This window comes from Xiphias gladius, chromosome 9 (assembly GCF_016859285.1).
Source record: "Xiphias gladius isolate SHS-SW01 ecotype Sanya breed wild chromosome 9, ASM1685928v1, whole genome shotgun sequence".
Classification (NCBI taxonomy): domain Eukaryota; kingdom Metazoa; phylum Chordata; class Actinopteri; order Istiophoriformes; family Xiphiidae; genus Xiphias; species Xiphias gladius.
In genome coordinates, this window is record NC_053408.1 from 21,360,438 (window position 1) to 21,376,319 (window position 15,882).

Sequence of the window (15,882 nt, forward strand, 5' to 3'; positions counted from 1 at the left end):
GTGGATGACTGGAGAAGAGGGGAAAAGAAAGGAAACAGGAGAGGAAATTAAATGAAAGCAAAGGATAGGAAACAGGACAGGAGGAGAGGAGAGGAGAGGAGAGGAGAGGAGAGGAGAGGAGAAGAGGAAACAGCAAGGGAGAGGAAACAGATGAGGATATGAAAGGAGAAGAGGAAAGGAATGAAAAGGAATCAGGAGGAGAGGAGATACAAGGGGAGAAAAGAGGAAGCAGCAGAAGAAAGGAAAGGAAAGGAAAGGAAAGGAAAAACGATAACAGATGAAATAATAGAAGAAAGAAAACAGGAAAGCAAAAAAAAGAGGGGAGAGGAGAGGAAAAGAGGGAAAATAAGTATCAGGAGATGAGAGGAAAGAAAAGAAATGCAAAGAAAAGAAAACAGATGACAGATAATGGGAATGTTATTAAAAAAATACATATTCAAACATAATATGTATTGGAGAGGATGTCTTTTATCATACCCTGGGGGTAGAACGACGAGGTTTATGTGCACATGTAAGCAAATTGACATGTACAGTATGTGTGTGACACTATGACTGTTGCCAACAGTATCTTGAAATCCTCAATTTTTGCAGCGAATTATTGCAATGATTGAAATATCAATTAACTCAATGTGGCTTTGATTGAATTTCCTACCTCTGGGTGTTAGTGTGTGTGTGTGTGTGTGTCTGTGCTTATGTGTGTCTGGTCAGCCATATTTGTATAAATGTGTGTGTACGGTGTGTATATTTCCCTTAAGGAGTTCTTTATGCCACCAAAGAGATGTCGACCAGAGGCTTTGTGTAACTCCACATTTTGTCTTCCACCCATCTAATAATCAGAGTTAATCAAAGGCAGCAGAGCCACAAATACTCCCAGTGCGGAAGATAAACTTTATCTGTAGGTCTCACTCACTGCTGCTGCCTCAGCATTCATTAAAGCCAGTGGCAGCCAGCCAAGGCAGCGCAAGGTGAAAACTTAATGTTTCAAGGCAGATACAGTCTGAGAGGTCTGGTAAGGGCCGACATATTGTACAATTTTTATACTGCTAGGAGGTCGGGCTCAGAAAACTCCATAAATCTATGTTGGGTAAAGTGAGTGAGGAGGTAATACTAGTGCGCTGATGGGCTCAATACCACAGGATGTGTTAAGATTATTTCCATTAGTGTTATGCAATGCCCAGTGACTTTATGACTAGTATGTAGCTCATACCATAAAAGACATAAGCTGCAGATTTTAACCTGTAATTCCTCTTAAACGCTCCATTTTGTAGGCTACAAGCCCTAAGATATGGGATCATAAATTATATTTACAGTACATGTGTTCATGCCTTTTTTTCATGTAAACATGCCTGTGCGAGTCAAATCATCTAAGCACGGAGGCAGTAATGGGTATTCCAGAATTTAGCGAGCAGAGATGCTGTCATATAACAACGGCCCAAAAGTACAGCACAATGGTCAACTAAGACCTAAACAAGTGTAGCACTCACCACAGCAGCACAAATGTACAGTATGGGTTAAGCACAATAATGGATTTGAATGGGTTTGATATACCTATATAAATATATCATATAATACATAATAATAATAATACCTTTTTTTATATATAAGTCTGTGTGTGTGTGTGTGTGTGTGTGTGTGTTTGCCCTTAGACTCTGAGAGCATGGGGACTAAGAGCCTCTGGCACTGCTCATCACCTGGCTAATAGTATCGCTATGGTGAGGCATGGTGGTGGCAGCGTCATGCTTTGGGGGGGCTTCTTGGCAGCAGGAACAGGGAGACTGGTCGGGATTTAGGGAAGGGTCGATGCAGCCAAATACAGAGAGGTCCTCTCCGGAGTGCGAGCGACATGGGACTGGGGCAGTGGTTCCCCTCTCAGCTCAACAACGAGCTGAAGCACACAGGCAAGAAAAACTGCTGGAGTGGCCCAACATCTCTGGAGAGACCTGAAGGAAATAAAGCTATTCACATGCTGCTAAAATAGTCATCTTAGCTAGCATATTGATATGTTTGAATCTCTCGCATAATTATTTTTGGTTTGTTTTAACAGGGAAACAGGCTGTAAATGAGTTAGATCCCTCCTTCTAACTGTTGCAGCTCTCCATGCATGACTGATCTTAGTTTATCTGTAAATTACTTGTGCGCTGTTTACTTTGGCTGTCGCTGCCAACGTATAAATTACAGTGGTTCAATAAGGTAGACGTCTGCCAAGGCCAATGACAAACCACGTACACCAGACTTCAGAGGAAAAAGATTCAAATTCATACGAAACGACGCAGGTCTGCTCCAAAATGTAATCGGTTCTTCCCTGTGTTGAACGTCAGTACGGAATTTAAAAAAAGCACAAACAAAATAAATAACCTTGTAAATAAAACACATAATAAAGAAAGGAAGAAGTAAGTGAGTAAGTCGTTTACGGTGAAGGTCTGACTTCACCCACATCTGACCCCGCCCTGTTCCGCCTGCCGCAGTGACGTCATCGGACTACAACGCCTGCTCTTTGATTCTGACTCCAGTGACTTCCCGTTCGCCAGTCTCCGCCCTCACGTATATAAGGCGGCTGCGCACCCACCATAGCTCTTCTCCCACGTTAACCAGAGCAACCGCTTGCTGCTACCGGAGCCTTATTGTCAAGGTGATATGAACTTACTTCTCATGTATATCGACGGTCTTTACGGAAATTCGCACACTTCTCATTTCCTATGTTGTTCATACGGAGCTTGGAGCCAGCGTTCACCTTTTTTCTTGGTAGAAGTCGTTATTTCCAGGAGGGTGTAGTGTAACTTGGTTTTTGGCACACTTAAACTTCGGGCTATGCCATTCATTTGAAGAGTACGTTTAAAAACGTTATAGGTCATATAGTTTCGATGCGGTCTTTGCGCAGTGAGGCGTTTTCTGCGACGCTGCCCCGAAATATTGCCCTGGAAATGATTTTTTTTTTTTTTCCCCGCAGCACCACGAACAAAAGACCATGTGGCTGTCTCACAAGGCCTGGGCCTGTCCTGACAAATCCCGGGACAGCCGAACGTCCCACGCGCTTTCTGCTTAGTTTTATTAGCTGTAGGCAGTTTGTAGTCATTAGGTGTCTTGCTAAGGAGCGTGAAACTCCCTCCTCTGACCGGAGTCGCATGTGTCAAAGCTGAAGACCGGCTTTGCAGCCGGCAGACCGGACCCCATTTCCGCCAGTGAGCAGACGGCGCCGAAGTCGCTACGCGTTCCTCCTGTTCGTCGCTCAAGTGTCGTCATCGGTCGTCGTTATTTCTTTCAGAGGGCTGCCGTTGAATCTGCTGTCAACAATACAAACCTGACAGAACATGACTGTGTTCTACGTTTTATCTAGTGTAGTTATGCCGAAATTGGGCCTAGCACTTCCTCGAAATTCCACTTTGTCTGCAATAGCTAGGGGAAAAGACAGCAAATACCATGACTTTTACCTTTTAACAAAGCTGTATTGGGATCAGTTGCACTGGTGTATATACTCTATTTTACCATCTTTAGGAAAGATGGTGTCTTTGTTAGCAAGGGGTTTCTACAAAGCATGTCATTCTCTGATGATCACTTCCATATTGGACTGTAGGTCTTGGGCTTAATTAGGTTCTATGTTGGCCTGGAAATGCTTTTATTCCTAAGTGGGAATCGCAATAGGTAGTGCTGCTCACACGATGAGCCCTTGGCCTCAAATCAAGAAACAAACTGGAGATGGCCCTAAACATTAGTGTGACTATTTGAACAAAAGTCACTGGTAATTCATTGTGGCCCAAGGTTAACAACTAGATGCTGCACAGAAAAAGGACAGGCTCCAAACCTATGGAGAGAGAATTTCTCCATAGGTCAAATAATTATAGGACTGCAAACTGTTTTCATGAACGAATGAGTTTCTCACGTGGTATTGCTCTCTATATTTTAACTTCCTACGAACTTTCCTCAAAATAACCATGGAATTTGGTATTTTTAGGGAAAATAAGTATTTAAAAAGCTTATTTTAAACTCCAGTAAATCTTTTATTGTTTTTGGATTATTCTGCTAATGATGATCTTGGTTAATCATTTAGGTTATTAAATTTCCAAATTGTGAAAAATGCCCAATATAATTTCCCAGGGCTAAAGCACTTGTGTTCATCTTTCCTGTTTAGTCTCACCAACAGTCCGAAACCCATCATATGGCAAGAAAAATGCCCATTCCTCATATTTGAGCAGCATTTGTTGTAGTTGAACACTTTTACTCTGTGTGTGTGTGTGTGTGTGTGCGAGAGTTAGAGATAAAATCCTACAGCACCTAATGGGAATGGTCTGGAATTTACTAGGAAACCAGAGACTTGTGAAATAGTGTTTTTTCATTTTTGTCGGTTTAGTCTACAAAATCGTGAGAATAACTACATTACGTGACTATCTACATTCATGAGGTGCGAATAGCTAAAATTGTGTCAGTTGAGTGTGTGTCCAGTGACCCATAGAACCAGTTTAGGGATAAAGGTCTTTATTCTATGGGCGGGGCTGGCAGTCAAAGTCACAGTGCTCCAGATTAGATGCTCGCACTACAAGATTCACACTTGTGGTCTATGCTTTCTCTCTGCAATGGGGTCGGGGCCCTCTGCAGCCGGCCCCACCGCCGGCTGTGCCAAATGCAACAAAGTGGAGTGAGTGACTCTCAGGTTTGCTCATTCTGCAGATTGCACTTGGTTATTTTGTCTTCATCCCTTTTTTTTTTTTTTTTTTTTCCTAATGTTTTCAGAATCATGGCCGAGCTGAAGGAGCGCACCTTCATTGCCATCAAGCCCGATGGTGTACAGAGGGGCATCATTGGAGAGATCATCAAGAGGTTTGAAGTGAAGGGCTTCAAACTCGTGGGCATGAAGATGCTCCATGTAAGTAAACAGTTAATTTTATCTATAATGCTTTGTCTTACATTCCCATGTGAGCCAAAGGATTTGAAATGATCTGCTTTCATAATGGTCTCTGGTGGTATTTTTAACTGTACAGTATATGCACATGATCTAGTGAGTGTAGAGTGACAGTTAAGACCTCCGGTGAGCTGATTAGCTTGCTTGTCTATTCCTGACTGTAGCACAACCAGTTAGCACTGAATGTTGAGTTCTCCTGATCTTGTAACGACTGATCTGGGACATTGCAGGATGCTGCTTATCTTTTATGTCTTCTGGGTCTTAATGCAAAAAAAAGCCCCCTTTCTGTATTACAGAGGTGACTTAATTACTCAAATTAAATCCTGGTGTCAGTTTAGGTAGTGATGCAGCAGGAAGTGAAACTGAAATGGGAGGAAAGTAGGGTCTGAATCAGCAGCAAAGAACGCAATGTCCAGAGGAAGCGGAACTTATTTTTGTTGAATGTATAGTTGCATATTGTACTTTCAACTATTCATGCTGAAATTTATAAAAGGCAGACTGAATTTTAACAGATTTGACGTATTTGACTGGTACTGCTGATTATATAGGCAGCAGTTGAATATTTTACCCTTTTTCTTCTACAGCATCACACTGGTCCAATTGGTTGATGTCTGCTTTCAGGATTTCTGCTTGGTCAACTTGTGACTTGAGTCTTAACATTGGAGGGGGATGTATTGACCATGTAATCATACTCGGGAGGAGGGAGTCTCTTCTTCAGAGACTTGGTCAGTGCATTATATAATGTCATTGGGCCCATCGGGGTGGGGGCATTACTGTAGACAATAAAGGCTTATTGTGTATGGATTGCATGACTCTAATGGTCAAGATGGGGATGCACCAAGCAACTTTCCAGGTTCTTACGACTTATCAGGATGGCTGCTGATAGAATACTGATCTGATACAGTGCCCTTTTTCCCAAATTTTAAAATGTAAATTATAAATAAATGTAATAATGGAAACAATGTATTTTATGGAATAGACAAAGAATCTGTATTTAAAGTTGTATCGTTCCATCTTGCTGACGTCCAGTCTGCTTTAATAAGATCAGTATCTCTCCCATGGTAGATGCCAGGTCTGTGTTCGTTGGTGTCTTTGTTCACTCGGTCTGAAGATTTGTTTCTTACTGAACATACCTCTCAAAGTCCCCAACTTGCTTGTTGTTGACCAGTCAATTGCGTTTGCTCAGTTGTCATGGAACTGTTCAAACTTTCAATGAGTTTGTGGAGGACGTCTCCTCCACACTGGGTCCAAATTAGTAGGATGTCCTCAGTTGGAAAATTGTTAGTAGGGCTAAAGAATGTATTCTCAGCATCATCCTCAATGTAGCAGGGGTACACTATCACTGAATAGAAAATTCCTGTTGGTAGTTTACTTTTTATGGCTAATCTTTTTAGACAAAGCAGTGAAGTCCCTCTTGTGTAAAAGCACAATTTGCCTGATAAAATTTCACCTGTTTTGCATGTGTGCTATGCCTAATGAATCATTTTTGAGTAAACTCATTTAGCAAACAAGAAAACATTCACTTTTTAAAATGAGTGAAGACTAAAACAAAAGATGATATCTGAAATTGAAACTTTTTTTTAAATGTTCTATAGTGCAAAAACATATTAAACTCTGGGATATTATTCACCTAACAAGCAGTTAGATAATCCTCCAGTTACTTGTGGTAGCTTGGTGATCCATTGCAGACCCTTTTTAAAATCTGGCCCTAAACACTGCATTAGTTTCAACAAATACAGACACGGTGATTACTGAATTATCGATCAAGCAAGGAACATATTTGAACAGGCCATGGCATTGGGGCCGTTAATGAGAACTGCCTTTGCTACAATTTTAATGAATTCATTAGTGATGACATCAGTCAAGCACCAAACTAGCTCCAAAACAGTAGTTTACAGCTGGGATAAAAGCATCAGCTAGAAAACACTGCAGTCATTTGATGAGGGAAGGCTGATGCAGCCTCATCTGGTGCAGTAGATAAAATTTAAGATTTGTAAGTGAATGTGTACAAAAACTGACATCTTGTCTACCTTGTCTCCTTGCTGCAGGCCTCTGAGGACCTCCTGAAGCAGCACTATGTCGACCTGAAGGAAAGACCATTCTTTCCTACCCTCATCAACTACATGAGCTCTGGTCCAGTGGTTGCCATGGTAAGAAGAGAGAACACAGAGCAGATTGTGTAACTGTATGGTGTGCCTGTTGAATCAGAAAACCTTAAACCCTGGTGACGAGCTACGGATTCTAAAACTTGCTCTGCTGCCTAGCTGTTGTGCAACTGATCACCCACAATTTGTCAGCTCTTCTTTCTGAAGACTACTGGGAAAGTAGCAGAGCAGCTGGCTTTATATCTCATTATCCCTATGTGTATTCCAGGTGTGGGAAGGCAAAGGTGTGGTGAAGACGGGCAGGGTGATGCTGGGTGAGACCAACCCCGCGGAGTCCAAGCCTGGAACCATCAGAGGAGACTTCTGCATCGACGTTAGCAAGTGAGTGCTGTAATTGACAGCCCTAGGAGCCCTAAACTTCCCAACACAGTATGCAAATAGCAAACAGTGACACTAACTTTTTGGGATATTTAATTTTGTTTGTTTTGAGCTGAATATTTGGATTATCTTTATTGCTCTATTCATCACCTTTTTCTTTTCACAGGAACATTATCCATGGCAGCGACTCAGTGGAGAGTGCCAACAAGGAGATTTCCCTGTGGTTCAAACAAGAAGAGCTGGTCAGCTACACTAGCTGTGCCTTCAGCTGGCTCTACTGAGCTGCCCCTGGTTCTGCAGCAGTCCTCACGCAGTGATTGGAGACCACTGAAACTTTTGCCTCAGATTTTCTGTTTTCATCTGTAGACTAGAGGAAGACGAACTGATGTCCAGTTCTTAATGTCTCGTGGTTACCTCATCCCCTCCTGCCCTCATCATACTGTATTGGGATCCGGTCTCTTTGGAGGTCCATGTCTAGTCCGTATTCATTCCTGAGGTCATTCTCTTTAGAAACATTCCACACCTTCCTTAAAAGTACAGTTAGTGACTTGACTGTTTTGTTTAAAGGTGATCTGATTTCCAATAAAATGCACACAATACCAACTCTGTCTCACTGGTCAGATTACACACAACACTAATCTACATATTATCCTATAGACCCTGAACTCTGAAGTATAAATCTGTAATAGAGCTTTAATGTGGCTGGTTCATCAGTTCCTAGGCAGACTGTAAAGATTCTAAATTGATTTGTTAATTTGGACTGCTCAAGCCTCACTTAAATTAATCTGAACTGTAGAATGAGGACTGGATTTTGTTTTCCATTCCATCTTAAGGATAGGTTTACATTTTATTCTTTGAAACAATACTCGCATATCCATATATCTAGAGGGTTTTTTTTTTGTTTGTTTTTTTAAAGTTGGTCAAGTCCCTCTTTTTGTTTTCCCTGACTGTTTCTGTGCTGAGCGTCAATGGAGGGACAGTAACAGGGAATTTTATACTTTTAAAGCCTGTAATTTCAAAACATTCATTGTCACACTTCCACCTCTTTACATAACCAGTATAAAGTGGTGGGATGATCACAGCAAGGAAAGCCTGCTCTATGTTCATATGGGGACCTGACTGTTCGAAGACTAACTCGGGGGGGGGTGAACTTATTCCTAAAGAGTCCTAGAAGACTAGAAGGGATCTCACAGCCAGTGTGAACAGCACTAATCTACAATTAATCATGTACACATGGGTGTGAGTAGTTTTTATGATGGTCTCTAGAATATTGTCAGTAGCTGATGAACTACCAGCTGCCATAGGCTGAGTGAACAGGACACCATGTGCTGTTAGAGAATGGATGGAAGCATAGGAGTCAAAATAAAGAGGGGATGGATAAATGTCCAAGCCATCTCCAAGCTGCTGCTCTGCTAAAATCCTGATTTTTTTTTTTTTTTTTTTTTTTAGAACCAGGACATTGTCTAACAGAATCACCAGACACAAGTTAAAGACAACGGCTGTGCTGTGATTTCAGCTTTATATACTTGAAAACGATCACTCAGAGAGAACGTTAGAGGCTCATTCACGTCTGTGTCAGCTGCCGACAACTGAATGAGACGCATCGAGGGGTTTACCTGAGGGAAAGCCCGACCTCGTGCTCCCAGGGAAATATTGATGACCCTCTGCTACGGGAGGTTGTTAAGGTTTGTCGTTAGGCGCTCCTGTGAAGAAAAGTCGGTAACACTGCCTATAAACGCCCCCCTCAATGATCCAATAGAAACCGTTTGCGCCAATTCATTTTGAAAGAGCAACGGCCAATGGGGGAACTCCAGCACTGGGCCGGCTGACCAATGGTGTAACTTTATCACTCGCTCACTCACTCAGTCACTCAGTCAGGGACATTGGTGTTTACAGGGCTGGCGCCCTCTGTTGTGGTCCAGCCAAAAAGGGAAGGGGTCTGCTTTTCCAATGCACTGCATACATGAGAAATGCAATACATTGTTAAAGATAAACCATTGGTTCCCAACCATTTGTATTTGTTGCTCGTCTGCAGAACGTCCGAGGGATAAAAGAGATAAAAAAACTATAACATAACAATAAAAGGAGTAAACCCACACTAGAACCATAGCTCTCTTTAATTTTATGAGTGACATTTGGACCAACTACAGGTCTTCCTCAGGCAAATACCCACAAGAAGGAAATGTGGGATATACACTCACGAGGGAATTATTAGGAACACCTGTACACCTGCTTATTCATGCAGTTATCCATTCAGCCACTTACACAGCAGATGTGCAGTGCATAAAAACACACAGATACAGGTCAGGAGCATCAGTTAATGTTGTCATTAAGCATCAGAATGGGCGAGGGGGGGATTATGTAAGTAATGGTTTAATCCATGGCATCATTGTTGATGACAGATGGGCTAGTTTGACTATTTCCGTAGCTGCTGACCTCCTGGGATTTTCACGTACAACATTCTCTAGAGTTTAGTCAGAATTATGCGAAAAACATCCATTGAGCAGCAGTTCTGCGAAATGTTTTGCTGCTGAGAGAGGTCAGAGCTGAATCGGCAGCCTGGCTGCAGCTGACAGAAAGGCCACAGTAACTCAGATAACCACTCTTTACACCTGTAATGAGCAGAGAAGCATCTCAGAATACACAGCACGATAAACCTTGTGGCTACAACAGCAGAAGGCCATGTCGGGTTTTACTATTGTCAGCCAAGAACAGAAATCTGAGGCTGCAGTGGGCACAGGTTCACCAAAATTGGACAGTTGAAGACTGGAAAACGTAGGCTGGTCTGATGAATCTGGATTTCTGCTGAAACACACAGATGGTGGGGTCAGAATTCAACAGCAGCTGTCTTGCGTCAACAGTCCAAGTTGTTGTTGTTGGTGTAATGGTGTCGGAATATTGTCGTGGCACAATTTAGGCCCCTTAATACTAATCAATCATGGTTTGAATGCCAACCTATCTGACTATTGTTGTTGACCATGTGCATGCCTTTATGACCACTATTTGCCCATCATATGGCTACTTCCAGCATGATAATCCACAATGTCACAAAAGTTGTCTCAAAATGGTTTTGTGAACATGACAATAAGTTCTTTGTACTTCAGTGGCCTCCCCAGTCACCAGATCTGAATCCAATAAAACACCTTTGGGATGCGGTAGAACAGGAGATTTGCAGCGTGAATGTGCATCTGACAAATCAGCAGAAATTACGTGATGCAGTCATGTCAACATGGACCAGGATCTCAAAGGAATGTTCCCAACATATTGTCTGCGCTCTGTGCAACAAAGAACTAAGGCTGTTTTGAGAGCAAAGCGAGGCCCTACCCAGTATTAGTATGGTATCAGTGTGGTGTTCCTAATAAAGTGCTCAGTTAGTCTATATAGCAAAATGACCAATGATGTCACAATCATCTAATCACATTCATAAATATCACGATATTCTTGTTACAAGGAAAATAAAAATAATATGAATGACATTCTGGTATGATTCAAGGAGAGTTTCACAAACTCAAATCCGTGTGTCAAAAAAAATGCATTAGAAATATCACTCCTTTCATTTGGGTAAGAAGGTTGGTGCCATACATGAGAACATGTGTACTTAAACTCTGATGAGCCAAAGCATTACGACCACCCACTTATAACATAATGTTGGTCCTTGTGTACCACCAAATCAGCTCCGACCCTCTGAGGCATGGACTCTATAAGACCCCTGAAGGTGCTCTGTGGTGTCTGACACCAAGACATTAGCAGCAGATCCTTTCAGTCCTGTAAGTTGTGTGGTGGAACCATCATGGATCAGACTTGTTCCAGCACATCCCCCAACCCTATCACTGGTAATGTCCCTCATAGGACCACAGTTGGTACTGTAGTGGGTACCCTATTCACCACTGCTGATTGGGAGCATCCCACAAGCCTTTTGCCATTTCAGAGATGCTCCAACCTGGCCATAAAAATTTGGCCCTTGTCAAAAGCTGCTCAGGTCTTTACACCCGCCCATTTCTCCCGTACACAACACGTTGACTACGAAAACGGACTGCTCGCTTACCGTCTAATATAGGACAGACCTTGACGTGTACATCTGTGAATGGTCATAATGTTTTGGCTTTTCTTTGGCTTATAATCAAGTGCTGAAACTCTAACAGAGGGATTCCACAGTGTTTGAAGTCATAAGCCTTTTTATTCAGTGTAAAAGTCAGATCTTACAAAAATCACCAGATAAACTTTCACAGCCATGCGGAAACAGTTTGCAACGCTTGTAAACAAAGAAGCCATCCATTACAACCAATATTATGATTCAAAACATTTGGCTTTATTTACAAAGTCTATCAAAGCTTGATCACAGCACAAATTTACCATATGAAAGGAAACTGGTATACACTATCAAAAAGATGTACAAACTTTGAACTGCAATCTAATAATGTACCTCAAGGGTCAGTGTTAATATCAATAGATTTATAACTATTAACATAGATTTTTTTTTTATTTGTATCTAAAATAAATTTTGCACCATAACCCTCTCAATTCACAAGTATTTTCAGACAATAGTAATCCCAATACATTAAGTCATTTTTATCAAATATATATAGCACCACAATATGATGGTTTAATATAACTGGGGGGACTATCACATACAAAAGACCCGTGTTAGTATCCAAAGAAAAAAACAAAAACAAAAAACAAATACCCAACTCCAGCCTGCTGAACATCACTGCCCACATCTGGCAGAACCCAGATGCGGGAAGAACTTTGCAACTCTGCAACCACAACTGAGTCCCTTTATGGAAGCTCATTACCGCCAGGGAAAAAAAATCAGATAAAAAGTAATGCCGAATAAAAATAAAATTACTCATGGTAAGTCATTATGAAATAGCAAGTTAAAATTTAAGTCAGTCATGAGATGCGTTAATATCGGAGTTACTGAACCAAAATTATTAGTAATAAAAACTTTGAGATTGTAAATCACAATTTAATTTTAAACTATAAAACATCAAACGTTTTAATTTATTAAGCCAAAATTACTGTAGTGAGTTGGAATTAAAATTTTAGGTAAAATTATGATAGTAAAACAAAACTTGAATTAAGTTATGAGACAGTTGGTAAAAATTTGCATAAAAAAATTGACATGCTATATCAAAATTTTGACGAAGCCGAAATTATTAAATTAAAATTATGATGCTAAATTACGAGATAGCATTTCAAAATGATTAAATGCCAGTTTTGACAAACTACAACAATTTTGCTTAAGTCAGTAAACCTTCTTGGTGGAAACGGGCTTCCATACTTTCCTGTTTACAGTGGAAGAGAAAACGAACAGACAGACTGAACCAACCAATGATGGTCACAACAAAAAAAAAAACAAGCTCAGCACAACATCGGCATAATGCATTCAGTTCTACATGCATTCCGTTGATCAGTGCACCCAATCCCAAATCAAACCAATCCAAAATTGCTTCCATCTCAAGCTACTGATGAAGAAATATTTTAAATACACAGGTACCCGTGGATAGAGGTCAAACCCGTTCCATTTATAGATTTGGGGATTAATGTGAAACAAGAAAGTTTATTATCTACAAGGAAAAGTGAGAAACAGAAGATCCAAAACAGTGCTGATTGTGCATTTGATTATTTAGGGAGAATCTGGGGAAGGGTAGCAGCAGTTAGTCCATAGAACAGTCTTTTTTTATTTTTTGTACTAAGCTATTAATGCAGTTTTGTCATGAATTACTTTAATGCTTCATTCTGCCCTCCAACACCAGTTAAAATGAACTCCTATGACAGATCATAACTTGAAACTTATCTGCTTCAAATGATTGTGAGACAATGTCTTTTATTGCTCATTTGGTCTTAGAAGCTCAGCGTTTCAACTGAGCCTTGTATTCAATCTGATCAGGAGACAAATTAAAGAAGAAATTATTAGAAATAAATGTCACATCCTGTCAAGAAATAAGGGAAAACAAGCTACAAAAAGCAGATTTAACCAAAAAGGCAACTAACATCCATGTGATTTTTGTCATCTCCCAAATGCAGACTTTAACATGAAGACCAGTTAAAAAGCAACAAAACATGAAGAAAAATACATGAACTGGTAAGCGAGATAAGACCTTTGTTGTTTGAATGGTACAGAAGCAAACAAGCCGCATAATAATTAGAATCTTATAAGCAACTGAATACCTCATTGTTAAGTACTTCTCATTGAAATTTAAATGCCAATGACTTTATATCACTGAAATATTTCACTATGAGAATCATCATTTGAATTTCTGTGCTTTGGATTCTTGTATTCAACGGTACAATTTCAAAATTTTGTTTCTGAAAGTTTTTCTCACATATTCAAATACAAAATTCAACCATCAACTTTTCGAAAAAATATATTCCAGTTGCACAAATTAGATTGTAAGGTAACCCTAAAGTGCGAAAGATTCTTTTAAATCTTGTGTACACAAGTTAATTTTTGCACACAAGTTGAAAAATATATCTTGGGAGTTTGTGAGCTTTAATCTGCCTAAAACAAGTGAAACAAGTATACCTGGTAGTCTGGATGATCAAGTTAGAATTTTCCATTTTAAACTTTGGCTTCTGAATTTAACCCAGCTAATTTCAGCAACTTGACTTTTAGATTTTTAGATAAGAATTTGACTGATTTATAAGGATCATAATCCAATGAAGTCCAGAAAGATTTTTTTTTTAAAATCTTGTAGGGGAAAAGATATTAACTCGTGCGCACAAATAATCTTGTGCCCACAAATTAAACTAACTTGAAGATAATTCATTATTGAAATAATAACACAAAAGATCTTGTTTAATATAAGACTGTGTAGACAAGATAATTATCTTGTGCAAGCTAATATTTGTATCCACAAGATTCAAGATTTAGACTACCTTGAATATAATTTTCCAAAAACTAAACAGATTCATTTTCTACTTGAATCTAAAAAACATACAATAAACAACTGATTAACAAGAACATTTAAATTGTTTTTGAAATTTCCAGGCAACTGCAAGTAGTGCAACTACAAAGACAAAAATTCAGTCAGCCGGTTTTCAGATTAAAATATTTCAATGCTATAAACTCAGTGGTGTCTAAATTTCAACATTAAGTATCCAATTGTGGTTGAATTTCACAATTTTCAGTTGCTTAGAAGATTGTAGTTAATTTGGCACTTCTTTGCTTCCATAAAACAGATGCACATAATGAAGACTCCTTTGAGCTTTTCAAACCCAGCTGATTCAGACTTGTAGTTACAACCTTTACAACCAAAAAACAGAAAAACAAACTTCCTGAGAATTGAATCATGAACCTTACTGGTAGAAAGAGAAATTATGGATCATTTAACATCACTGAGAAGTTTAAATCTGCTTTTCATTTCAATATCGCCTTTGGCCATACAGTGAGTTATCTGTATATGAACCCTTGCTCACAAAAACCACAGTTATACAATACCATTTTGTTAAATTATCTCATATGTTAATTATATTAATGTAGTGATAACATTTGCGGGTGCTATAACTTTTATTTAACATAGCAAAATAATATTGGCTCTATTACTATTGCATATCATTCAAATTAGAAGACTCGTGCTGTGATAAAAATCTTCCATGTTTGGTGACTAGTCTTCAAGTGGAGCATTTTTAGGTAATCATTTTCATTTGCATATGCTAACACACTGCCGCAGTATATTTCACACACTTTTAGCTAAACGTGGCTAGCATTAGGAGGTAGTAGATAAACAGCTGCAAAATTCTAGCTCTAAGAAGAATGAAAGAGAAGGAGTCTTGTCATTTCCACGGCCAAGCATGGAGATCTGACTAATGAGGATTTGTTACTCCAAACCATCATAGTCATGACATATATTATATGTATGTATATTATATATATGCAGTTAGGTACATAAGTATTTGGACAGTGACACAATTTTTCCTCCATTGATGGCAAAATGTGTAACGAAGCCATTAAGATGTGAATGAAGTGTAGACTTTCAGCTTTAATTCAAGGGGGTTTAACAAAAATGTTGCTTCTACTGTTTAGGAGTTAGAGATTTTTATATAGTCCCTCATTTTCAGAGGCTCAAAAGTAATTGGACAAACTAACATGATTATAAATATAAGGATTATTTTTAATACTTTGATGAAAATCCTTTGCAGTCAGTAACTGCCTGAAGTCTGGAACCCATGGACATACTGAGTTTCCTCCCTTGAGATGCTTTGCCAGGCCTTTACTGCAGCTGCCATCAGTTGCTGCTTGTTTATGGGGCGTTCTTCCCTCAGTTTTGTCTTCAGGAAGTGAAAAGCAATTTCAGTTGGGTTGAGGTCAGGTGACTGACTTGGCCATTGAAGAATATTCCATTTGTTTGCCTTGAGAAGCTCTTGGGTTGCTTTTGCAGTATGTTTTGGGTCATTATCCATTTTTACTGTAAAGCACCATTCTATCAGTTCTGTAGCATTTGGCTGAATCTGAGCAGATAGTAAAGCCCTGTACTCTTCAGAATCCATCCTGCTACTTATATC

The 15,882-nt window shown here is 39.7% G+C and overlaps 1 protein-coding gene across 1 annotated transcript; it reads left to right on the plus strand.

Moving 5' to 3' along the window:
* The first annotated feature begins 2,499 nt into the window (after positions 1 to 2,499).
* LOC120794128 (nucleoside diphosphate kinase-like) lies at positions 2,500 to 7,980 on the plus strand. The gene is made up of 5 exons (XM_040134844.1): positions 2,500 to 2,629; positions 4,726 to 4,858; positions 6,943 to 7,044; positions 7,268 to 7,380; positions 7,544 to 7,980. The coding sequence occupies exons 2-5, from the start codon at positions 4,730 to 4,732 to the stop codon at positions 7,656 to 7,658; spliced, it is 459 nt and encodes a 152-aa protein (XP_039990778.1). The 5' UTR covers positions 2,500 to 2,629; positions 4,726 to 4,729; the 3' UTR covers positions 7,659 to 7,980.
* Positions 7,981 to 15,882: the final 7,902 nt, after the last annotated feature.

Excerpts from the sequence above, each read along its gene's own strand:
- LOC120794128 (XM_040134844.1), top strand. The coding sequence starts at position 4,730 with ATGGCCGAGCTGAAGGAGCGCACCTTCATTGCCATCAAGCCCGATGGT. Across the intron at positions 7,045-7,267 it reads CTGGTCCAGTGGTTGCCATG|GTGTGGGAAGGCAAAGGTGT; the intron begins GTAAGAAGAGAG and ends TGTGTATTCCAG. Across the intron at positions 7,381-7,543 it reads TTCTGCATCGACGTTAGCAA|GAACATTATCCATGGCAGCG; the intron begins GTGAGTGCTGTA and ends TTCTTTTCACAG.